The sequence below is a fragment of the Palaemon carinicauda genome, chromosome 33 (genome assembly GCF_036898095.1).
Source record: "Palaemon carinicauda isolate YSFRI2023 chromosome 33, ASM3689809v2, whole genome shotgun sequence".
Lineage (NCBI taxonomy): Eukaryota > Metazoa > Arthropoda > Malacostraca > Decapoda > Palaemonidae > Palaemon > Palaemon carinicauda.
Genome location: NC_090757.1, coordinates 84,146,456 through 84,171,455, shown reverse-complemented (window position 1 = coordinate 84,171,455; position 25,000 = coordinate 84,146,456). Strand labels below are relative to the sequence as shown.

At 39.4% G+C, this 25,000-nt stretch overlaps 1 protein-coding gene across 4 annotated transcripts in view; it reads left to right on the top strand.

The window, feature by feature from the left end:
* The window catches only part of LOC137626002 (uncharacterized), a 188,347-nt gene that overhangs the window by 91,838 nt on the left and 71,509 nt on the right, over window positions 1–25,000 (top strand). For all 4 annotated transcript variants that reach the window (XM_068357093.1, XM_068357092.1, XM_068357091.1 and 1 more), the window contains 7 exons: window positions 38–276; window positions 412–581; window positions 805–928; window positions 5,304–5,425; window positions 6,249–6,394; window positions 6,655–6,768; window positions 15,995–16,125. In XM_068357093.1, coding sequence (XP_068213194.1) covers window positions 38–276; window positions 412–581; window positions 805–928; window positions 5,304–5,425; window positions 6,249–6,394; window positions 6,655–6,768; window positions 15,995–16,125 — 1,046 coding nt within the window. The remainder of the gene's footprint in view (window positions 1–37; window positions 277–411; window positions 582–804; window positions 929–5,303; window positions 5,426–6,248; window positions 6,395–6,654; window positions 6,769–15,994; window positions 16,126–25,000) is intronic.

Here is a 25,000-nt window from a genome sequence, read left to right as displayed (position 1 = left end):
GATATCTACACCATCTTGATTATGTAAATATTTCTAGGAAAAGAAAGAGCAGGATTTGAAAGTTGAGAACATCGAGAATGGAGAGAATGATGACGACGTTAAAGACACTTTGGAGCCCTTACCAACTGGTATTCCAATCAAAAGTGGCCTAAGCTCTGGCATGATGACACCTGATAAGCCCATCACATATTGTGTGGAAGGAACACCTGTTTGTCTGTCCCGATTTTCCTCGATATCATCATTAACAAGTGGAGAAATAAATGCTAACAATGATAGGTAAGCAATGAGAAATTTTTCCATAATGTCTTATAAGTATCCTTGAAAATCCTTTTGTGCAATGCACCATATGTACCATATTGCACATTAGATTTGAAGGTCAGTAAAAAAGAGTACATAAGATTTTATTTGCAGGGATGGCATAATGGGAGAGTTGTCAGAAGATGGGGAGCCAAAAGATCAAGAAGTACCCAAGATTGAAGGTGAAAAATCCAGAGAAATCGACCAATTGCAGGGTGAAGTAGGAGAACAGCCACAAGATGGAAGTCACACTCCATCTTTACAGCAGTTAGATAGACCTGAAGGTATATCTCTTTACTTTACATACTATGAATAAAAAGAGTGCTGAAATATTTGCTTTCCACTGTAGTTGTTAAAAACATACCTCATGAGAGGAAAGCAATTTTGTTTGTACATCACTTACAAATTTCTGCTTGTTCTTGAAATTTTATATTAATCATATTTTTATGTGCATAATGCAGGTAAATTTTGCTTTTTCAAGTAAGGATTCCTCCATGTTTTATTTAGGCAAAAGTGTGCACTATGAGGAAACCCCTCTGATGTTTTCTCGAGCTACATCCGTATCATCTTTGAGCAGTTTTGAAGTGCAGTCCATTCAGGATGACCGTAGTTCTGTTGTTTCTGATTTCAGGTAATATTCTCTATTGATAGTTACAGTCAGGTTTTACAGTAGATTTATCCTGCAATGAAAAATATACATTCATCCCTTAATATTCATAGTTTTTACGTTCATGGGTCTAACATTCATGAATTTGATTACAGTACTCGCTGGGAAGACAATAACATACATTACCTTTCTACAGCTTTTTTACTCATTATAATGCTTCTGAAGATACAGTATTGTACACAATTTGTTTTTCTTTAGTTTTGTAAGGAAATTTGGTTGATTATGAGTGAAAATAGAGGTGAATATTGTATAACTGTAATTATTTTTAGCATTCTTAATTAGTTGTGAATATTAAGGGTTGACTGTAGAAAATGAGTATAGCTTTCAGGATTGGAAATGTTTTTATTTCAATTCCCCCATTATATCTATGAATCTCCTCTGATGTTCATATTGCTTTGTCTCCACTGATGTTCATCTTGGTTCTTCTCCAGAAGGCCACTTTAATCAACACCTACCCATAAACCATAATACAGTATTTAAAAATTTTGAAAATTTTCCCATATCTTTTTGCTTCAACAAGTCCATGGCCTTAGCAAAGTAATAGAGCTCTCTTGTGGGAAGTGATAAAGAAGCCCAGGTTGCTACATTAGGTAATTTTGTTTCCAGTTATCTCTGTTGACCAGCCGCTATCACACGCTCTCAGATTGTTTACATACTGCATTTTAAGATGTCTTCCCCCGGTTTTGTTAGCTATTATTGCCTTGAATTTGCATGGGAAATTACAGTATTTCTGGGAGATCTTCACCCGCATTCCCTTTGTGTATCATGTTAGGGGTAATTCTGTGATTTAAATAATCATTTTGAAGAGTGTGTTTCATTCTCGGTACCTCTCATGTAAAAGTGCAGTATGTCTAAATGGTTGGCCTTTCTTGCGCAAAAGGATACTTGCTGTTAGTTTAGGAAAGAAGTCGGGAAGACCAAGCTAGCTGATTTTAGTGAGGATGACAATGACATTGACACTCCTCTCCTTTTATACAAAACACAAGTCGAGCTATCTCAATAGTTGTGAGCTTTACAAGCTCTTGACATCACTCTTTTCCTTTGTTATACTTCGGAAGTCCAGTAAATCCATCTTAGTCTTGATAATTCTGATCCATCTCAACCTTTTGCCAAACCTAACCCAACCTCCCTTAGTTATTTAAATATTAAAAGTGTTTCATTCAGTAAGGGTTCTGAACGTACACTGCTCTCCACAGAATCAAAAACCTCAATCACAGCATCGAAATCTTAACATTCTTTTGTTCCTTCTGCTACCAAACCCTTCCAATACCATAATTCTAGTTTATCTATAAGACAACTAGTTTGTAAGGCAGAAGATTGAATGGATTGTCTAGGTCCTAATATCCCTCAACTTTCACAACAAAAGGGAGAATGACTGCTCTCACTCAAAAGAAGCACAGTGACAAAGGAGGAAATGTGATCTGCATTTAGAAATAGAAAAAAACACTTATGACAATTTCTAGCTAACTAAGCTATTGCAATATAATAAAAAATAAATAATAAACTGGTTTTATCATTCACAACCACTCAAAACAAAGATAAATAGTATTGTACTTACTGTTAATAAACAAAATACCCCCAATATAAAAGTAAAAAAATCCAGCAAGAAAAAAAAAGGAATCTCATAAGATTTTTGTTACCATCCTAACCTACTCTACAAAAAATGTGATCAATAAATCTTCAGTTGTTCCAACAGTCATTTTTCTTACACACACACACACACACACACACACACACACTCTCTCTCTCTCTCTCTCTCTCTCTCTCTCTCTCTCTCTCTCTCTCTCTCTCTCTCTCAAATGTAGATTACAACAATCTATTCATGCTTAGCAAAATCAGTCCAGAGGTAATTGATACAAACTGGAATTGAAAAGATACAACACCACTCAAATACTTGGAATAGACTTCCAGCAGATGTAGTAAAAAGTAACATGATAAACAAGTTCAAGAATAAGTAAGACAAGATCATAAGAACTCTCTAAATACTTAAACTAAATCGCTCTATCAAAGAGCAAATGGAGTCTCCGAATATGGACTGAAAATTCTTTGAGACATCCAAAATCCTTGTAACTCCTTGTAACACACACACACACACACACTCTCTCTCTCTCTCTCTCTCTCTCTCTCTCTCTCTCTCTCTCTCTCTCTCTCTCTCTCTCATTATGGTATTCTGAACTTTTATTAGAGCAAATTTCTCTCTGGTGTTATGGTCTTCTGAAATTTTATTAGAGCACATTTTTTTGTATGTTAGTGAGATGCTTTGATTGTCTTTTCCTCTTTGGCAAGGTGAAACTCTTTCTAAAAAAAAAAAAAAAAAAACAGACATAAAGCAAGGAATGCAGAAGTCAAACAAATGTCTACTCTTTTTTAGGTTTCTGCTCACACTTAAGACTCATATGGCTTGATTACAACATAATTATTTTATCTATCCTTGTGGAAGTACAAATTCTTTTAATGATGTTGGGTACTGTTTTTAGCCATTTGTTTTCATAGCATTACCCCTAATTGTATGCCACTATGCTAGCCTTTTTGTAATTTTTTTATCTTGGGTCCAAAGTTAGCACCACTTGAAAACTCTAGGTTGTTTTTCTTCACCAATATAGTGCTCAGAGTTGTGAAGGAGAAGAATATCGAATAAGCATTTTAATATTGTATTTAGAATTAAAGCTGCATTTTATAGAAAAATTAAGAAGAATAATTTGAGAAAAGAAATGTGTACTATAAAATTATATATCAAGTAGCATAATCCGGCTTACAAAGTTTTAGATTTGTAAAATACTGTCAACTACATCCACCAATGAAGATTTTTTTTAAATCAAGCCCACTGCCTTATATGGAATGTTCTCTACCCATGAACAGAGTTTTATATTTAGCAAATAACTTGACCAGACTACCAAGTTGCCATCTAAAATCTTTTAGAACTACTGAACTGTATATTCTTTCGTAAAAAAATAAAAATCATAATGGGTAAAGATTAATTAATGACTACCTTCCTTTCCCTTTGAGGTAGGAATTTGTTTATCTGTGGGGGCCCATAAGTCTACCTTCTTAGCCTTGAGCAGCCACTGCCTGGTCCCTTTTTCTAGCTTGTGTGGAGAGGGGCAAAGGCGCTGGTCACCTGTATCCTGTTTATATTTTGTCTTTAGGATATTGGGCAACAGTGTAGTGATCTGTCCTCTGCCTCAGCCCCTCATAAGTAACTTTCAAAACTTAGAATTACACGAAAAGTACCATGCAAAGAAGATGAGATGGTATCTCATGTTTATAGATCTTGTCAAAGGACTTGAAGAGAATGATTAGACAAATAGTCACATGGTTATTACCAAGACAGGAAGTACCAGAAAGATTCTTAAAATTAGCAAGGTACTTAATTGTAGAGAGAGTATGGTAAAGGAAAGAAGAGAGTGGAAAAAATTTGTTCAAGTTAAACCCCAGAAACTGAAAAGCTAATGTAAAAGTGTTGAAGATAATGTAAGGAGGATGAAAGATGATTAAAGTTGAATTTAATATTTTAATATTTATTGCATAGTAATATCCTTTGTGATAGTATGAAGTTATAGTACCGGATAAGGTATCATTGGCTTTGCAGTATTTAGAACTCCTATGAATTAAAATTATTTGAAAGAATATATACTGTAGTGTCACAGTGTTTGTATTCCATTTTTAACAAATGAAGATAATACTGATTTGGTAGACCAAGAAGTCATGGGTATATTTTAAAATTGAAAGACCATGAATTTGAATTTTGTTTGACATGAAAGTCTTAATATCTCTTGTAAAGTTAATTACCTTTTAGTGTGTTGAGTGAACAGTAGTGAGGCATAGCTCAACTGAATTATAGGAATTATAGATGTTTCATAAAATCTTTTTCAATGAGTATTTTATTAATGAAGTCATGCGTATTGTAGATTTTACTGTACTTACAGCATTTATGAATTAGTAATTTCCCACATACAGTGGTTATTTTAACTCGAGTTTTGAATAAAAAGGATAGAAAAAAAATTAGAAATTCTCTTAGAATTTGCATTTGCTTAATGCCAATAGGAAAATATGCAAAACCATACTGTACTGCTTACAGACTATATATATAATTTAATTTAATGATTTAGATCAAATATGAATTTTAGTGTCATTTTGTATAATCTGGTAATATGATGGTAATATTAGGTAATTGCTTGTGGCTAGTAGGGTGAGCTTCTAAATGGTATGTGTTGTATTGTTTTCTTATTACATGAATAAATACTTTTTGAATCGTGTATTCAGTTTTGTGGATAGAAAAGGTTATTAATATTTTAAACTTCCACCAATATATTTTTATTCCTTATAATTAAATTTTCAGCCGATTTACTAGCGGTGCCATATCACCAAGTGACCTTCCAGACTCGCCAACACACACACTTCCTCCAAGTCCCAAGCGTTCCCGGCCTCCTTCACAGCCTTTCAAACAACCTCCAGCACCAAGTAAGGTCAAAGGAAAAAATTTTTTGAAAGCTATTTTTTTTATCATGTACTCATAGAAATGGTGTTTCTTAATTAGTAAGGTATTGGTTGTTAGCATAGCAGTGGAAACCTGGGTAAATGACAGGGTTTCACTAGAATTGCTTGATTATATAATAATGATACCAGAAGTTTGAAATATGAAAGAACTAAAGCAAAATTGTAAAGATAACACTTGAAAAAAAAGCAATGAAGAGCAAGAAGAACAACAGAAGAATTTTTATAAAGGTAGTTAGTTAAGGCATACAAAGGGATAAAAAGATGAGAAGACTAAAATTGCAAAAGCAGCAAGAGCTCAAAGCTGTAAAAGCTTTCATGAATTCATGTAGACCTGTCCATAAGACCTGGTTGTACATTTGAATAGGTCACTAAGAAAAGTGTAAAAATGGTTACTATGACATATTGCCATCACCAGCATTATATTGGGTGCATGTACTTTCTTTTCCAACACCGTGCCGACTTTTTTGACTAGACGAATATCCAGGGCAATGTCAGAGCTATTTTTGGGTGTTTAGATCAGATTAACCATCTTTACATTATTTCTCATGGGGGAGATTCATTCAAGTATTTGATTAGCCACCTGGATAATGAAGTTTGAACTCCCAGGGCTACACTGTACCTTGCTTAGCTCAGTTAGCAAGTTAAGCAACTCTATTACAGTATTAAATTATGGCTACTGTGATTTTGCTATTAATTCATGCTGTCTACAATTATCAAAGTGCCATTTCAGAATCATGAATTAAATTACTCCAAATCAGATAATATTGTATTTTAAATTAAATTGCAGGTACAAGGGCAAGTACAGGTATTTTTAATGAGGCTCCTAGAGCTTGGCTAGAAGAAGGAACACCCATTGAATACTCACGTGCGACATCATTGTCATCTCTCACAATTGATGATGACTTGCCCATTGTTGGGGAAGGTATTCCTAGGGTTAGTATTGTCATATCAGCAATTATTTATAGTGGAATCTAGATCAATTAACCTGTCATATAACTTGTCTTTTTCCTCCCCATGCTTTGGTATATTTTTCCTGCTTCCTTTGTCCATTCTATAATAAATAACCTATCCTCTTTATATAAAAGAGATTTTATTTATTAAAAAATATGTAACATATGGCATACGGTTACACTAAAGTGATTGAATATATCTTCAGTATGTTAGATTATTATGTGTATGCATTTCATTTAAAGGATCGTCTTCGTGGTGATGGAAAAGACAGCAGTGACACCAACACAAGTGATGCCTCTCGTGCCACATCCAGAGGTTCTCATTCTGATAGACAAATCCAACGCACTCATCCAAAGGTGAGTTCACAGAGTCTGTAAAACTTCTGATCTCTCATCTTGATGACACTAAATGCTGAATACTTTAACATTAATTATTTCTCTAGGAAATTTCTGACTAAAAACACAAAAAGATAAAGGGAAGTAAAGAACACATGGTAATTAGCATAATATACTTCCTTATATCCTTAGAAAAAGTCTTACCATTGTTTCTGTTGTGATATACTGTACAGAAATGATAGTCACATCTATGTGTAGTTAGGCTTCAATTAAGAAAAATTTAATTTGTTTTAATTTAATTTTTTTCAATATTAATCTTACCCGATGATCATGTAGCTGTCAACTCCGTTGCCCGACAGAAATCTACGGACGGGATACGCCAGCGATCGCTATACAGGAGGGGGTGTACTCACCAGCGCCATCTGTGGTCAGGTACTCCAGTACTTCTTGTCAACACCACCTCAATTTTTCCTCTGTCGTGCCGCCGGCAAGACCTACATGGATACGCTGTTGATTTTGGAGTCTTTGTTCACGGTTTTGGTGAAGTATTTGCTCTAAAATTTAGCCTTCGCTGTACAGGAAGTTTTTCCCTTAGCTTAGATAGCTTTTGGAATTAATTTGAATTATTGGTTAACGATCTTTGCTTTACTTTGGAATTCCCCCTTGACTGTTCTCTAAATTCAAGATGTCCGACCACTCTCAAGCTCCTAAATTTAGGCGATGTAGTGTTAGGACTTGTAATAGGCGTCTTCCGAAGGCCTCTGTTGATCCTCACACCGTTTGTTCCGATTGTAGGGGAAAATCCTGTCAATTGGAAGATCGATGTGGGGAATGTGCTGGGCTTTCGGAATTCGAATTTAATGAATTCCTCAAATATACAACTAGGTTAGAGAGGGAGAGAGTTAGGAGGAGTTCTTCTCGCTCTTTGGTTTATTCCTCTCCCCATGTCCCTCAACCTTTTCCTTCCCCTGTGGTGGTGACCCCCGAACCTGCTACGAGTGCTCAGCCTGATATGACGGATATGTTGCGTGCCATTCAGGCTCTTGGTGATAAGGTGGAGTCGTTAGTTAGTGACCACAATCTTCTCTTGGCAGTTGTCAAGGAACTTAAAGTGGAGAGTGCAGTGGGAAGTGTTAGTGCCAGTGCTGTGCCTAGTGTCAGTGTCAGTGTTGCGCATGAGGATACTTCTGTGCGTGCCAGTCGTCCTCCCAGTCCGGGACCTCTTGCAAGCTCCCAAACCCAGGGGAGAAGCAACGTCGAAGGACAAAAGGGTTCGGCAGGCCTTGATCGGCGCACAGTTGTATCCTCAGTGGTTGCGGGCGTATCTGATAGAGATCGTCACTTCCACTCCCAGACGAATGAGCCCTTAAATTCCTCGTCTGCGGAAGAGGTTTCCAGGAGGAAACGGTGGACCCAGGTCTCACGACCTCTTAAACGTAAGGTCCCTTCCGAGCTAGTCCAACGGCCCAGGTGTAGCCACTGGGCCAGTTCGGACTCGCCGCAGTCATCTGATGACTGCACACCTCCTAAGAGAGGTAGAGTGGTGCCTCAACAGGCCTCTGCTCCAACTTCTGTGGACCCCAAGTGGTCTATGCTGCAGACTATGCAGTCTCAGCTTGCGGCTTTGATGCAGGAGTATCAGGCAGAGAAGGTTAACACCCCTCCTCCTGCGAGCGCTCCTCCACCTCTGCGCAGTCCTCCCTGCCAGACGCATGTTCTTGCGGCTCCTCCTGCTTCCATGCGTGAGCTGCCGCATCGGGAGTTGCCAGGTTCCAGCACTATGCGGCAACCTCCTCTACCCATGAGGCAGGAGCCTCATGCTATGCGGCAACCTCCTCAACCCTTGAGGCAGCAGCCTCATGCTATGCGGCAACCTCCTCAACCCTTGAGGCAGGAGCCTCATACTGCGCAGCAACCTCCTCAACCCTTGAGGCAGGAGCCTCATGCTATGAGGCATCCTCCTCAACCCATGCAGCACGAGCCTCTTACCATGCAGCAGCCGCATTCTATGCAGCATGAGCCTCATCCCATGCAGCATGAGCCGCATACCATGCAGCATGAGCCTCATGCCTTCCAGCATTCGCTTCTGACCACTTCGCTTGCTCCTCAGACCACCGCAGAACCTCCCTCACTCCAGCCCTCTGCCTTTGTCATTGCCAGCCCTCAGTCTATTCAGCAGAGGCATGATGATGGATCCGCAAGTACGCATGCACCCGTTCTGCAGGATTCAGCCATTCAGCCTGCCGCTCTGCCTTTACCTCTCGCTACTCAACTCTCAGGCGATGAGGTTTCTGAGGATGAAGCTGCTCATCTGGATGATCCTACATCTGATGTGGAAGGACACAAGTCTTCGCCGCCTTCCTTAGACTTTCGCAAGGTCCTGGCTCTGTTCAGAGAGTTGTACCCTGAACACTTCGTGTCTGCAACCCCTCGTTCTCCTCCCTCCGAGTTTTCTCTAGGCATGCAGTCTACTACGCCTGCCTACACCAAGCTTGTCCTCGCCAGATCATCAAGGAGAGCTTTGAGGGTTTTAGGGGATTGGTTGCAGTCCAAGCAGCAACTGGGAAGGACCTCTTTTGTGTTTCCTCCTCCTAAGCTGGCTTCTAAGTCGGGCGTCTGGTATGCCACGGGAGAGGAACCTGGCTTGGGGGTTCCTGCCTCTGCCCAGGCCGACTTCTCAAGTTTGGTTGACTCTCCCCGCAGGTCGGCTATGAGACGCTCGAAGGTCTGCTGGTCCTTTTCTGATCTGGACCACTTGATGAAGGGAGTCTTTCGCGCCTTCGAAATTTTTAACTTCCTCGATTGGTGCCTGGGGGCCTTAAGCAGGAAGACTGCTCCTTCTGACAAAGACTCGGCCATGCTGATCATGTCCAGTATGGACAAAGCAATTCGCGATGGTTCTGGCGAACTTGCGTCTATTTTTGTCTCAGGAGTCCTCAAGAAAAGGGAACATCTATGCTCCTACTTATCGGCTGGTATCACCCCTTGCCAGAGGTCAGAGTTGCTGTTTGCTCCTCTCTCCAAGTGCCTGTTTCCGGAGGAGTTAATCAAGGGGATGGCTGCGGCTCTTATCCAGAAAGATACGCATGACCTCATGGCTTCTTCAGCACGTAAGGCTAAAACCTTACCTTCCGTGCCGAGATCTTACCGCACTCCTGTGGCTGATACACCTGCTACCAGATTCATTCCGCCCTTTCGTGGCAGAGCCTCCAGTAGAGGAAGTACCCTTGCAGACAGTCACCGGGGCAAGTCCAAGAAAGGTGCCAAGTCCACGAAAAGCAAGCTTTGACTTCCTTCCTCTCCAGACAGCTGTAGGAGCCAGACTCAAGACCTTCTGGCAAGCCTGGGAGAGCAGAGGTGCAGACGCTCAGTCTGTTAAGTGGCTAAGGGAGGGATACAGAATCCCGTTCTGCCGCAATCCCCCTCTGACCACATCTCCCATCAACCTCTCTCCCAACTACAAGGAGAAGGACAAGAGGCTAGCGTTACAACAAGAGGTGTCGCTCCTGCTACAGAAGGAGGCAGTGGTGATAGTTCGGGACCATCAATCCCCGGGCTTTTACAACCGTCTCTTCCTGGTGGCCAAGAAGACAGGAGGTTGGAGACCGGTGCTGGACGTCAGTGCGCTCAATGCTTATGTCACCAAGCAGACGTTCACAATGGAGACGACGAAGTCGGTCCTAGCAGCGGTCAGGCAGGAGGACTGGATGGTCTCGTTAGATCTGAAAGACGCCTACTTTCACGTTCCCATCCATCCAGACTCCCAACCTTTTCTGAGATTCGTCTTTGGAGAGGTTGTGTACCAGTTCCAAGCCCTGTGCTTTGGCCTGAGCACGGCACCTCTTGTGTTTACGCGACTGATGAGGAATATTGCGAAATTCCTTCACTTGGCAGACATCAGAGCCTCCCTTTATTTAGACGACTGGCTTTTAAGAGCTCCCACAAGTCGTCGCTGTCTGGAGAGTCTCAGATGGACTATGGATTTGACCAAGGAACTGGGCCTCTTGGTCAATTTAGAGAAGTCCCAGCTCGTTCCTTCCCAGACCATCGTTTACCTGGGTATGGAGATTCAGAGTCGAGCTTTTCGGGCTTTTCCGTCGGCCCCAAGAATCAACCAAGCCCTGGAGTGCATCCTGAGCATGCTGAGGAGGAACCGATGCTCGGTGAGGCAGTGGATGAGTCTAACAGGGACTCTTTCATCGCTAGCCCTGTTCATCGAGTTAGGGAGACTCCACCTCCGCCCCCTTCAGTACCATCTGGCAGCTCACTGGAACAAGGATATGACGCTCGAGACGGTCTCAATTCCTGTTTCCAAAGAGATGAGGGCTACTCTAACGTGGTGGAAGAACAGCATTCTTCTCAAGGAGGGTCTTTCGTTAGCTGTTCAGACCCCCGACCATCATCTCTTCTCGGACGCATCAGACTCGGGCTGGGGCGCGACATTGGACGGACAGGAATGCTCGGGGACATGGAATCAGGAACAGGAAACGCTTCATATCAATTGCAAGGAGTTGTTGGCGGTTCATCTGGCCTTAATGAACTTCAAGTCCCTCCAGCTAAACAAGGTGGTGGAGGTGAACTCCGACAACACCACAGCCTTGGCGTACATCTCCAAGCAGGGAGGGACTCATTCGAGGAAGCTGTTCGAGATCGCAAGGGACCTCCTCATTTGGTCAAAAAGTCGAAAGCTCACGCTGGTAACGAGGTTCATTCAGGGCGATATGAATGTTACGGCAGATCGGCTCAGCCGGAAGGGTCAAGTCATCCCCACAGAGTGGACCCTTCACAAGAACGTTTGCAACAGACTTTGGGCCCTGTGGGGTCAGCCAACTATAGATCTGTTCGCTACCTCGATGACCAAGAGGCTCCCATTGTACTGTTCCCCGATTCCAGACCCGGCAGCAGTTCACGTGGATGCCTTTCTGCTGGATTGGTCCCACCTCGACCTGTATGCATTCCCGCCGTTCAAGATCATCAACAGGGTTCTTCAGAAGTTCGTCTCTCACAAATGGACACGGCTGACGTTGGCTGCTCCCCTCTGGCCCGCAAGAGAATGGTTCACAGAGGTACTGCAATGGCTGGTCGACGTTCCCAGGACTCTCCCTCTAAGAGTGGACCTTCTGCGTCAACCTCACGTAAAGAAGGTACACCCAAGCCTCCACGCTCTTCGTCTGACTGCCTTCAGACTATCGAAAGACTCTCAAGAGCTAGAGGCTTTTCGAAGGAGGCAGCCAGAGCGATTGCCAGAGCAAGGAGGATATCCACTCGCAGAGTCTATCAATCTAAGTGGGAAGTCTTCCGAAGCTGGTGCAGGGCCAATGCAGTTTCCTCTACCAGTACCACTGTAACCCAAATTGCTGACTTCCTGTTACATCTAAGGAATGTTAGATCTCTATCAGCTCCTACGATCAAGGGGTACAAAAGTATGTTGGCAGCGGTTTTCCGCCACAGAGGCTTGGATCTTTCCACCAACAAAGATCTGCAGGACATCCTTAGGTCTTTTGAGACCTCTAAGGAACGTCGGTTGTCCACTCCAGGCTGGAATCTAGACGTGGTCCTAAGGTTCCTTATGTCATCAAGATTTGAACCTCTCCAGTCAGCCTCTTTCAAGGACCTCACTCTAAAAACTCTTTTCCTCGTTTGCCTTGCAACAGCCAAAAGAGTAAGTGAGATTCACGCCTTCAGCAAGAACATAGGTTTCACATCTGAAACGGCTACATGTTCCTTACAGCTCGGTTTTTTGGCTAAAAACGAGCTTCCTTCACGTCCTTGGCCTAAATCGTTCGAAATACCTAGCCTATCCAACATGGTGGGTAACGAGCGGGAGAGAGTACTTTGCCCTGTCAGAGCTCTTAGGTACTATCTTAAAAGGTCAAAACCCTTGCGAGGACAATCGGAGGCCTTATGGTGTGCTATTAAGAAACCTTCACTACCTATGTCTAAGAACGCAGTTTCTTACTACATAAGGCTTCTGATTAGAGAAGCTCATTCTCATATGAAGGAAGAAGACCTTGCTTTGCTGAAGGTAAGGACACATGAAGTGAGAGCTGTGGCTACTTCAGTGGCCTTCAAACAGAACCGTTCTCTGCAGAGTGTTATGGATGCAACCTATTGGAGGAGCAAGTCAGTGTTTGCATCATTCTATCTCAAAGATGTCCAGTCTCTTTACGAGAACTGCTACACCCTGGGACCATTCGTAGCAGCGAGTGCAGTAGTAGGTGAGGGCTCAGCCACTACATTCCCATAATCCCATAACCTTTTTAACCTTTCTCTTGAATACTTTTATTGTTGTTTTGGGTTGTACGGTCGGCTAAGAAGCCTTCCGCATCCTAGTTGATTTGGCGGGTGGTCAATTCTTTCTTGAGAAGCGCCTAGGTTAGAGGTTGTGATGAGGTCCTTTAGTATGGGTTGCAGCCCTTTATACTTCAGCACCTAAGAGTCGTTCAGCATCCTAAGAGGACCGCTGCGCTCAGTAAGGAAGACGTACTTATTAAAGGCAGAGTAATGGTTCAAGTCGACTTCCTTACCAGGTACTTATCTATTTTATTTGTTATTTTGAATAACTAATAAAAATGAAATACGGGATACTTAGCTTCTTGATTAACATGTATACTGGTTTTCACCCACCTCCCTGGGTGTGAATCAGCTACATGATCATCGGGTAAGATTAATATTGAAAAATTTTATTTTCATTAGTAAAATAAATTTTTGAATATACTTACCCGATGATCATGATTTAATTGACCCACCCTTCCTCCCCATAGAGAACCAGTGGACCGAGGAAAAAATTGAGGTGGTGTTGACAAGAAGTACTGGAGTACCTGACCACAGATGGCGCTGGTGAGTACACCCCCTCCTGTATAGCGATCGCTGGCGTATCCCGTCCGTAGATTTCTGTCGGGCAACGGAGTTGACAGCTACATGATCATCGGGTAAGTATATTCAAAAATTTATTTTACTAATGAAAATAACATTTTAAAACAAAGTTGAATTTTAATGCTATTCTTTTTATGAATGATCATTTCTGGCATCAGACATTTTGCTTATCAAATATGTTTTCACGAGAATTGCATTTCCTTTTCTTGAAAAAATAATATTTTTTGTTGTTCCAATACTATAGATGTCCAGAATCTGAAATATTTTGTTGTCTTGAATGGTAATTGAAGTTCTTTACAGTATAAGGTTAATTATATTTTATTTTAGTTTGAGCAGCCTATACTGTACTGTACTGCAATGTAATTGGTATTTTTGTCTATTAAATTTTAGCCATCATGTTTTTCATGTGTATTTAGCTGGCTGTGTTAATAAAGGTAACTAGTTTTCAATGAGATATTAAAGATAAATTTTTGACTACAGGTAGTTGGCGACTTACGGCAGAGATAGGGCGATTTCTCTGTCGATTTCGATGTATGTAGAATAAAGAAGTGTAGTTTCTGTAGATTTATTATGATGCGTCATGTTCGGTTAGCATCTCGATCATATTTTATCAATATTTTCTTACTGTATCATTATTTCATTTTCTTGTTTCATAGGATATTATATGCTCTATTAATGCATTTTTGTATTCTATTCTTACATTTCGGGAGCATTTACCAATAAAAAATTACTGAATATTTTATTTACCTTTGGTTATGATCAGCTGATCTGAAGGTCCCACTACCATACTGAAAGATGGCGTACTTACGAATGATGTATTTTTTTATATAATTTCTTAACTTTGTCGAAATATCTTCCATGATGACTTTTACATCAGCGCCAATATGTTACAGGAAATCACAGTTTTTATACAGTTTGTTTTAGCCATTATTATTAGTTATCATGCGAAAACATTCTAGGTCTTTTTCTGTGCGTTTATGTGTGTGTACTCGCGTGCATACGGGTAAGTCATTTTTTAAGCTTCATACAGTATTTGATTTTTAGTTCATTATTAGGCCTTCATGTTTCATTAGACATTATTGTGTTTAATTGTGGCTTAAAAAGCATGTTTATATTCTATTTTTCAGTTTTTCTTAGTATTTCAATAATCAAAAATTACTTTTGATTTATTTTCGGTTGGCATCAACTGATCTCAAGTTCATGCTGCCGTATTGCAATTATGCGCACATACAGCACGAATGACACGGAGTTATATAATTTTCTTGACATTCGAAATCTTTTGATAATGAATATTAATTCAGCATCAATATGTTATAGGGTATCACAGTTTCCATACAGTTCATTTATAGACCTTATTATTAGCTATCATAGGAATATGGTATTTCTCTCTCTCTCTCTCTCTCTCTCTCTCTCTCTCTCTCTCTCTCTCTCTCTCTCTCTCTCTCTCTCTCTCTCTCTCAACTACTGATACAGACCACTAAAACACTTGATATCGTTACTCGGTGTTTTGATGATTGGAATACTGTAATAAGATCACTGTACTCGGTAACACTCCGAGAAAGGAAATCATTCGGTTTGGCAGCGCGCTTCGGCCAGAAATAGGACGTCACAAGACACATGATGTAACCTCTACAAAGAATGACTTGCAAAATATGTAAATCCATTTTTTTTCTTGCAAGAAATGAAAGAAAATACTAACTTTCCAAGCAAAAGTATATCATTTTCATAATGTAAAAGGAAATATATTATTTTTAAGAAAATATTTGTCCTATTAGTGTACTTTCTTGAGATAAATTTCGATCTATTATCAGAGATTAGATAAAACAAGCATAGAGTCAATTTTAGGCAATGTAGTACTCATAACAACTGATACAGACCCACATATCATTACTTGATATTTCGATAATGTGAATACAGTACTTATAATTATTGTTAGCCTATTGGAAGGAAATCATTGTATTGCATGGTTGCTTTCTGCCAGTAATATGACATCACCAAACATATGATATGAACTCAACAGATATTAGAATTTTTGTTAATGTACTTTTTATTGAAAATATATACTGTATATTATCAATAAAAGGAAATACTAATATACCAGGATAAATCAGTTTATTTTTTATACAAGAAAAGTATTTCCAAGGAAATATTTGTCCTATTATCGTAGTATTTCCGATAGACTTTTGATATCATCTCCCTGAAGAAATGTCGTAAGTCGAACAGTCATAAGTCGACGACTACCTGTATTGTAAATGTATTAAGGAATTATAATTAGTTTTGTCCATTATACATTTTTACAATAATTATATTTTGAATTTATTCGAACACTATAGTTGGTATGCTTATGTAAAGTCAATTATTTTATGTGTAGGAACATCAAGACTTGGATTTCTGCAAGCAAGAATCCGAGAAGGCTGAGGACAAGAACCTCAATGAATCATCAGAACATTCTGACTCTGATATTTTGGCAGAATGCATCAGTTCCGGCATGCCAGATAATTCGTGAGTACAAGAAAAATTATTTGAATAGATTTGGATGATTAAAATTCTACTTATTACAGAACAGTGTTTCTTCAATATTCATAAAATGTATTTAAAGTAGAATCTTGCCTTGAATATCTACCCATTAGTTAGAATTTATATTTAGTGATAAAATATTTGCATCCCAGGAATCCTTTATGAATATTGTGCCATTTTAGTTGAATAATTATTAATTTTTCTGTTACCAGATTATAGAAAGTACTGTTCTAATGTAGGGGTAGGTCTTGTTGGGGCAACAGAAAATAAGCAAGAATATATCAGTAATATAAATGGTGATTTATTAATTAAATTAAATAGCTTGCAGAAGCTAAACAATCTCAAGTAGAAGTAAAGTATTATTCTAAAATATTGTTCAGGAAGGCAGACCTGGAATTAACACAAGGTAGTGGTTGGTTGGAAAGCTTGTTCTGAATGCTTGACCATCTCCAATACATGTAACCACAAAACTTTTGACAGCTTTTAACCATAATAGAAGTAGTAGAACTACAGTAAAACCAAGGCCAGTGATGGACTATATATACAGTACAACAAATAACTAGTACATATAGTTATTAACAATGTTGTTTTCTTAAAATTCTAGGGGTCTAAAGCATTCTAGAGTATATAAATTTGACTTTTAGTATTTAGCATTATTAGAAAATAGATCTTCAATAAATCTAAAGATACAGATATATTTTAATCTACCATTGCAAATGTAGGATTTTAGTTATCTTTTTAAAATGTTTAAAATTTCTTGAAGCAAATTATATCCTTTGTTCCAGTGATATAGATGTTTGGCTTTATTGATGTATAGTGACATAGAGAAAAGCTGATGGAGTAGTTTATACCAGATATTTTAATTGTAATTTCAAATGAGGTTTCACTTTCTCGTTCTTATTTATTTCACTTGGATGGAAACCCCATTAAAAATTTTGAATAAGATTTTCTGGAACAAGGGTGAGGACATTGTCAGACACCAACCATATACAATTTACTTTTGATCAGTGCCCAGGCACCCTCTCCATCCAGGATAGGACTAGGGAAGGCCAGTCAATGGCTGCTGGTGACTCAGCAGGTAGACCCATAGGCTCCTACTGGGTCAAAAGCACGGGGAGGTTTTGAATACTATTGGAAACTAATGGGCTTAGCTGGGGCTCAAACAACTTACCTACTGATGGCAAGTCATGGACATTTCCATATCTTTATCATCACCTATCATAACTCATTTAACTACTTTATGATTAATGTGTACAAACACTATTATACATCATAACTTGCTTTTAAGGTTATGAGTAATAATGTGATGTGGTATGTTAGTATAAGCATACATATAAAGCTTGAAAGTTAAATCTTTTAACTCATTAATCTGGTTAGATGGTTTAATAATACAGTAATGATAGCATTCATATAAATGTTTAGGATTCTTGGGTACATTGTATATCGTAGCAGTTAATGATACTCACTTGAAGGACAAGTCCAAGGATAATTACCTTTCTTTAATGAATAAAAAACCAAGTGAGATGAAGGTAATGTTTATCTATGACTATTTTTTTATATAAATTGAACAGAATCTTTTAAATTTTCATTATTAAAATCTACGTGTATACAGTACTTGAATACTTTCCTGAATATGTTATTTTTCAAGTGTTTTCTTTGTTCTGCCATTAGCTATTTCTTTTTAATCATCCAAATGTTTTGTAATTTTATTACTTTGCTCATTTTTTGTACTACTGCACCAAAATTACCAACATAATAATGTTTGTCCTGCTCTGTATCAATGTATAAAGCATAAACTCAGAACATTAGTACTGTATAAGGGACACCCACGTATTAAGGCTGTATTGAATCCATCACAGCACCTCGAATGCTGAAATTTGACTGATAATGCATCATTACAGAAAACCCATGCTAATACTTGAGAAAATACTTCCTGGGCACTTGTTTGCACCCAGCCACCATCTTTCATATTGTTGCAGTTGGGAAAATATCATTTCTACGTGCTATTATTTGAAAGTTTCTACATCAACTTTTAAGTACAGTTAATAAAGTTCTGATTTGGATATTCATTATTATTTGTGATGGTGTTAACGTTTAGAGGTATTTATTTTTCATTGTTTTCAGTTTATTTTGATAGCACTAATACTGCATATGACTCCATTCATTTCTAACTTTCTTGAAATAATGGGAAGTGTTTAGGTTTTAGTTATTTATCACTTATTCACTTTATATGAAATTTTTATCTCGCTTTCTTATAATTGTTTGCTGACCATAAAACTTGATTCTTTGTGATAAGTTTACTGGCTAATGTGGTATAGAGTTTTTTACGGTTACCATCATATGATGCCATTACATCTTTGACTTTCGTGACAGCATCGGAGTGTGAAGGTTAAAGTAATTTGGTACCTCTACCTTTCTTGAGTTTTAACACAATTTTATATGATTTCTTAGACTAGCATAAATTGAAGACTATTTGTTTGGTAAGTTTTAATATAGCATAACCTAGTTTTGTAATATACAAAGGTTTATACTTGTTACGATCCTCATGGGGATCGAATCAGGTTCTTTTGAATTGATTAATTAAATTAGGATAAATCAACAACCACCAAATGAAAAAAGGAATATAGAAAGAAAAATCGCAAAAGAAAACATAATTCTATTTACAACTAGTTAAAGATCAATGTTTATTGATTGAGTACTTGGGAAGCACAGAATTGAACAAAAAAAAATCATCTGATTAGACTACACTTCAGCAAATAGGGGAACAGCCAAGAAAGCAGACAAATAATACTTAAAAGAAATGATGGTATTCTTCACAGCAGATCTTGACGATTCAGGAACCTAGATATTTCAGGTCTGGGTGCTTCGTGGTTGGTAATGACGACAGGGGTCAACTAGTTCTGATATCTCGGACAAGTTGTCGTAAGGCTGGTCACATCTGCATTTCGGTCCTTACGTTCTCTCTCGTTCTCTGTGCTCGTTCTCTCTCTCTTCCTCTCTCCCTCTCTCGTTCTCTCTCTCGTCCTCTTTGAAGTTTATATACCCCTGTATGGGAGGGGCTAACTATGGACAATTTCATATAAAGAATTTTTCTCCTATCTTCATCCTCATTGGTTTTCCTTAAAACCACGCCTCTTTGATCGCATCTTCCCGAACGCTCTGCTGGTGTAATCATGATCCATATGGCGCTATAATTGAAGCGAGACATATGTTTACCTTCCGTTAATCTATGTTCTTCGGTGACATCAGGCTCTCCTTGTGCTATGGGTCTTTTCAAAATGCTGGCTCCTCGAATTGCTTCAACAGATGATCCTTATGCCCCAGGTCTACTGATCTAGGCACATCTAATAAATATCTTGACCTCAATCAATGGCGGTGACAGTCTCTAGTTACTAGTGGGACCTCTCCTCTTTGCTTCTTGAGAGTAGAAACTTTACATGTTTCAACATTCTTTTCTATATTATTCAATCTACCCATGACAATACTCCATTGGTAAGACCAGTGTTCTTTCTGCACTATCCTTTGTATGTTTACATGCATATAGTATTGTACATATAGGTTTTTGGGCAAGGGTATGGTGGTGGATCTACACATCTTAACTCAAGCTCCAAGAAAAGTCCTTAAGAACCCCATACAATATGGGTATTGTATAGGTAGTCTTTTGGTAGTTTGCTTTTGCAATATACCATGGTAGCCTAATGTTTTGAGTTAGGTAGAGGGGTGGTTTTTTTTCCCCAAATCCTGTAAATGAAACACATCATTTGTTTTTGTTTTTTTTACTTATTCCATATGAGTGATACCCCACATATAGTTACTAGTCTATTTCTCTGTATTTTCATTTTACATACTGTACATTGTTTGCAAATGTACTGACATAATTTGATTGGAGATGACTTCCTCCCTCTCCAAGATTAAGTTTGTTTATGTTCTAGGATAAAATATTCCTACCTGTGACTAGAGCCCATATCTATTATTTGAATAGGTATTTGTGGGGGTGGAATTGTTACTCAATTTGAACTTTGCATGTGGCTTACAGTTTATCACTTCCTATCCCCAGGCTTTCATAAGCCACAGGTTTTGGCTACTTTTTAGTTAGGGAAAAGAGATTACCTCAGCCTAGTTATGGCCCATTTTCTTAACATTCAACTCATCATAGAGTTTCGACTATCTACTTAATAGTTAAGAGAAGGGGTTAGCCTTCTAGCATTTTAGTTTGTCAATCAAGTTAGCCTACTCTTTGTATCTCATTTTCCTGTGTAGAGAGTTGAGGGGTAGTATTGTCTCTTGGGGATTGAAGAAAATATTTTATCCTCCCTTTGGGTAATACTTTTGAATTAAATTTTCAATTATATATTTTTTATTATAGATGAGTGAAATAGAGGTTATGTGTAACCACTTTGGGTACAGTAACCAAGTTTTATTATGGCAGAGCTTGGGACTGGGAAAATTGCATGCCATAAGTTCTTTCTGCTAAGAACAGGGATGCATTATCAGAATTCTTGAGAGATTGTGCTATTTTTCTTTTTTATATGTGGTTGAAAGTTTATCTTAAGATCGAGGGTTCCTCCAAGTATTTGCCAAGTAAGGAACTGTAAGATTTCACCTGCCCATAAGTATTCAATTTGCCAGTAAGAGTTTTGATAATGGGGTTGTGCTAGACGGTCTCCCAACCATGTAGGAGACTGGGTCAGAGGATGATCTAGACCTCAAAGAGGAAGCAGCTTTACTACAGGGTCCCTCAAAGGAGACTTCATTCACTTGTGTGAGGCAACCCTTGGGTGGTCCCCCTGGGTTTGGCCAGCTTGCTAGCTCAGCTCCGACTTAAGTTTCCATTAGGCACATTACTATTCCTCCTGGGTTCACTCAGCTTGTGTCTCCTTTGGAAGCCTTAGTTATTGCCAATTTAGTTGAAGCATCAATCCACTCCCTCTGTGGATATCTAATGACAAACCCTTCCCATGAGTTCCGACATTACTTCTGCTTCTTTCACATTCCATCACCGGGACCTCATGGTTCCTGGATCCTCTGTTTTTAGGTTCAGGAGAAAACTCCTGTGGGATGGGAATCTCTTCATGCTAGTCCTGGCGGTTTGGTGACGTGGAAGGAATTGGTGGGTTAGCTTCTTCTGTGGATATTGAGGAGGAGACAAATTGAGAACCCATTGGCAACCTAGGACACGGATGTGCTTGCTGTCCTGATTAATCATATACTGTATCATTGTAAAAGCTTTGATATTCTCTTTAATTACTGTATGTGGAATTTGAAAATTAAGCAACTTTTCCCAAATCATGTTAGCATATTAAAGAACTATCTCCTAAGGCTTGTCTCCAGCTTAAACCTGAAGAGGTGTTACTGATGACACAAGTCTGCGCTTTATCTGGCAGAGGCAGTCACAGATGCTGGGGTGTTGCTCCTCAATCACAGTCTTGTTGATGTATTTATTGTTGAGATGACAACGCCAGGCAAGAAAACAACCTTCCTGGCCAATGTGGTAAAGTTGGGGTTGTAATCTGTAAAGGATATGTTGCTGAAAGGGATTCCACCTTCCCCAAAGAATATAATCTTTTTAGTGATATATCCAAAGGAGTTCAAAGGAGTCATGGAACTTCAAGGTTTTTGTGAGGTCTTTCTCCCCAAGAAATGGGAGGCTAGTTTGGATATACGTCAATTGGGTGATGGTCTTCCTTTTGTTCCTGAATCTCTTAGGAAAGCAGAGCTTAGTGCTCAGCAGACTCTTACAGTATTAATGTGGTGTCTTTTATGTCCTTACCTGAAGTAGGAGCTACAGAGGTATCACAGATTGCCAGTTCAGTTGTGGCAAAGCTACTATGTAAACCTACTTATTAGGCTTTCCAGATCTTTGCTAAAGCAAAATTTAAGGTGTCGTATTGGTTGCCTGTGATATATAGAAGATTGAAGTAAATGAGTTCCTCTTTGGTAACCTTCTTTGTTGAGACTTCTCCCAATCTTTAGTATATAAAGCTAAGGCTAATGCCCTGCTAGCTAATACTTCACTTCCAGCAACATTTCCAGAGGCAACCTGTGAAGAGACCAGCATCATACACTCAACCCAGGTCATTCCAGTCTGCAAGCAAGTTTCATCAAGATGATAAAAGACAGCATTATCAAATTGCTGAGCGTAGTCCCAAACCCGAGTATTCATGATTTTTCAGATGAAAAAGTACACTTGCAAACAGATTAAGGGAGGTACGGGCTCTGGTCTTTGTCATGGAGGTAAAGAACCTTTTAAATTAATGTCTTTATCCAATATTTTCAAGAATATTGGAGCTTTTCTTTCAGGCCAAAACCCTGAAACTCTTCTCCATTATCAGCAAACTAATGGAAAAGGGAACCATGGAGAGATAAAATTTTCTGATTCCAGAGCAGACAGTTCATTGTACCGAAAAAAGACAGGTCTGAGAGAAAAGTATCCTTGAACTTTCTTCTCGCAAACAAATCAGATGTGACACTTACATGATAGTGACCATTACAAATGTCTACCAATTACTTACTAGACTAGTGGGCTTGTACCTGTACTGTAGATATAAAAGATGCATATTAGCATGTTCCTATAGCTACCTATATTTTGGCCTTACCTTGAATTTTGAGAGGAGGGGTTCATACAGTTTCAAACTGATGCCATTTGACCTCATTATAGCCCCAGGGGTGTTCACAAAGCAGCAAAGTCAGTGATCAGTCTCCTATGTTTGCTGGGATTTTCTTGGCCATTCTCCAATTGGCTTCAATAATTGATCCAGTTTTGAAGACGAGGTTGAAAGACCGGGGAGAGCAACTTAGAAAACTATTGATTTCAGTAACCCAATTGCTGTAAATGGATTCTCAGACCATGTACCTTAACAAATGCTCTCTCCATGTCAGCCCCATTGGTCTCTCCCCCCAATATCCATGATTCTCACACAAAGGTATCCAAGTTACGTTGGGAGGTCATTCATGGGAGACTTATATGCTCAGGGAATGGTCCCCTCAATTTGCAGCCTTTTGCACAAGTTTGTAGGAACTGATGGTGGTTGTCCTGATGATAAAGAACCTCAATATAAGTAGGGACTTGCAAATTAATTTTTTCATCCAACAACCATACAGCAATCAGTTGTCTCGAGAAAGAAAGATCGTTCTCAAGAACTGTCAATGCAGTGATTTTCCCAATTATGCAGTTCCTTTAAGAGAGGGATTTGCTCCTCTCCCAAATCTATCTATCAGGATATCTCAATGTGGTAAGGGATAGCCTTTGACAAAGAGTAGATCTTGGATCAGAGTTCCAGACAAGAGATCCTTAAGATTATCCTGGATCTCCTAGTGAACCTCTTTGCGAGAAAGAGAGTCTAAAGCTTCCCCTTAACGTAGCTCCAAATTTGGATTCTCAGGCACATGCAAGAGGTGCCTTGAATCATAACTGGAACTGATGGTGCTTGATTTATTTGTTTCCTCTGAGTGAATTTGAAGGTTTTGAAGATCCTTCTGGACTTCTCAGTGACAGCTGTGCTTGGTGCTCCACTGTGGCCTAACGGACCATGGGTTCCACTGCTTCAGCATGCCGAGACAGAGGTTATAACCTCTTTGGTCAGCATAACTCATCTGAGAGCAGGGAGTCAGAATATCTTCAGTTTCCCTTTTTTGACACAGGACCTTCATGTCTGTATTTTCTCTCCTGTATATATGGAAAAGAATTTTCAGCATGCAGTGGGACATGTTTGATGGGCTTTAAGGGGTCTTCATCCACCGGTCAATACCAGTCAGTGTGTGGATGGCCTTCCTTAAGGATAGGCCTTTGGGTCAGATAACCTCAAACTTCTTGGCTTCTTTTCTGGTACACCTCTTTGAAAATAGGAAGCTCAAGCTATCGACAGATGTTTCTTACAAATCTGCATTGACTGAACCTCTCAAGTAAGCTTTTGTCGTGGCTTTAGACTAGGACGTTCCATAAAGTTATTCGGTCCTTTAAAGGTTCAAAGGCCGCTCATGAATGGCAGAGGCAAGGGACAGGGACATTGCCCTATCAAGCAGGACACTGCCCTGGAGACTGACCATATATACATATGATCAGTGCCCAAGCCCCCTCTCCACTCAAGCTAGGACCAAGGAGGGCCCGGCAATGGCTGCTGATGACTCAGCAGATAGATCTATAGGTTCCCTCAAACCCCCATCCTTAGCTCACAAAGATGGTGAGGAAGCAGCGCACAAAGAAACTAACGAGTTTGAGCGGGACTTGAACCCCAGTCTGGCGTTGACTAGTCAGGGAGGTTACATTAACCATTGTTACCAAACCCTGCAGTGTCTAGCTCATTTGGTAAAGTGCTTGAATTTTGGTCATTATTATTTCTCTAAAAAAGTTACTCCAGAGGGCTGTGTATCTGATAGCCTTAGCTTTGGGGGCAAGAGTCGGTGAACTTGGGGCAATATGTTCTTAGACAATAAGAATTCTTCATCATCAATCATTTTGACTCTTGATTTTCTATTTTTGGCCAAAAATTAAAAGCCTCTTCAGGTAGTCATTGGGGATCACATAGCATCTAAACTCCAAAAAAGGGGTTTCTATGAAGAAAAGTCCTATTTTGGGGAGGTGTTGCATGGTTCCAAAGACCCTCCCACCTCCCTGGACTCATGAAGGGAAGTGGGACATATGAGTTTTACTCCGAGTAAAAAAGATGGGGCACAATCAAGATTCCAGGTATTACTGTCTCCAGTATTAATGCTGTATTGGTTCTTGGTGATGACATGTCATTGGTTTTCAGATGAATTTTACCATTGGAGGCCCTGTGATTGGTCCAACAGAGTCTCAACCCGTGGGTCTCCCTTTTACTGTATATACTTAGTGTGTGCTTACTGTGTATATATATATATA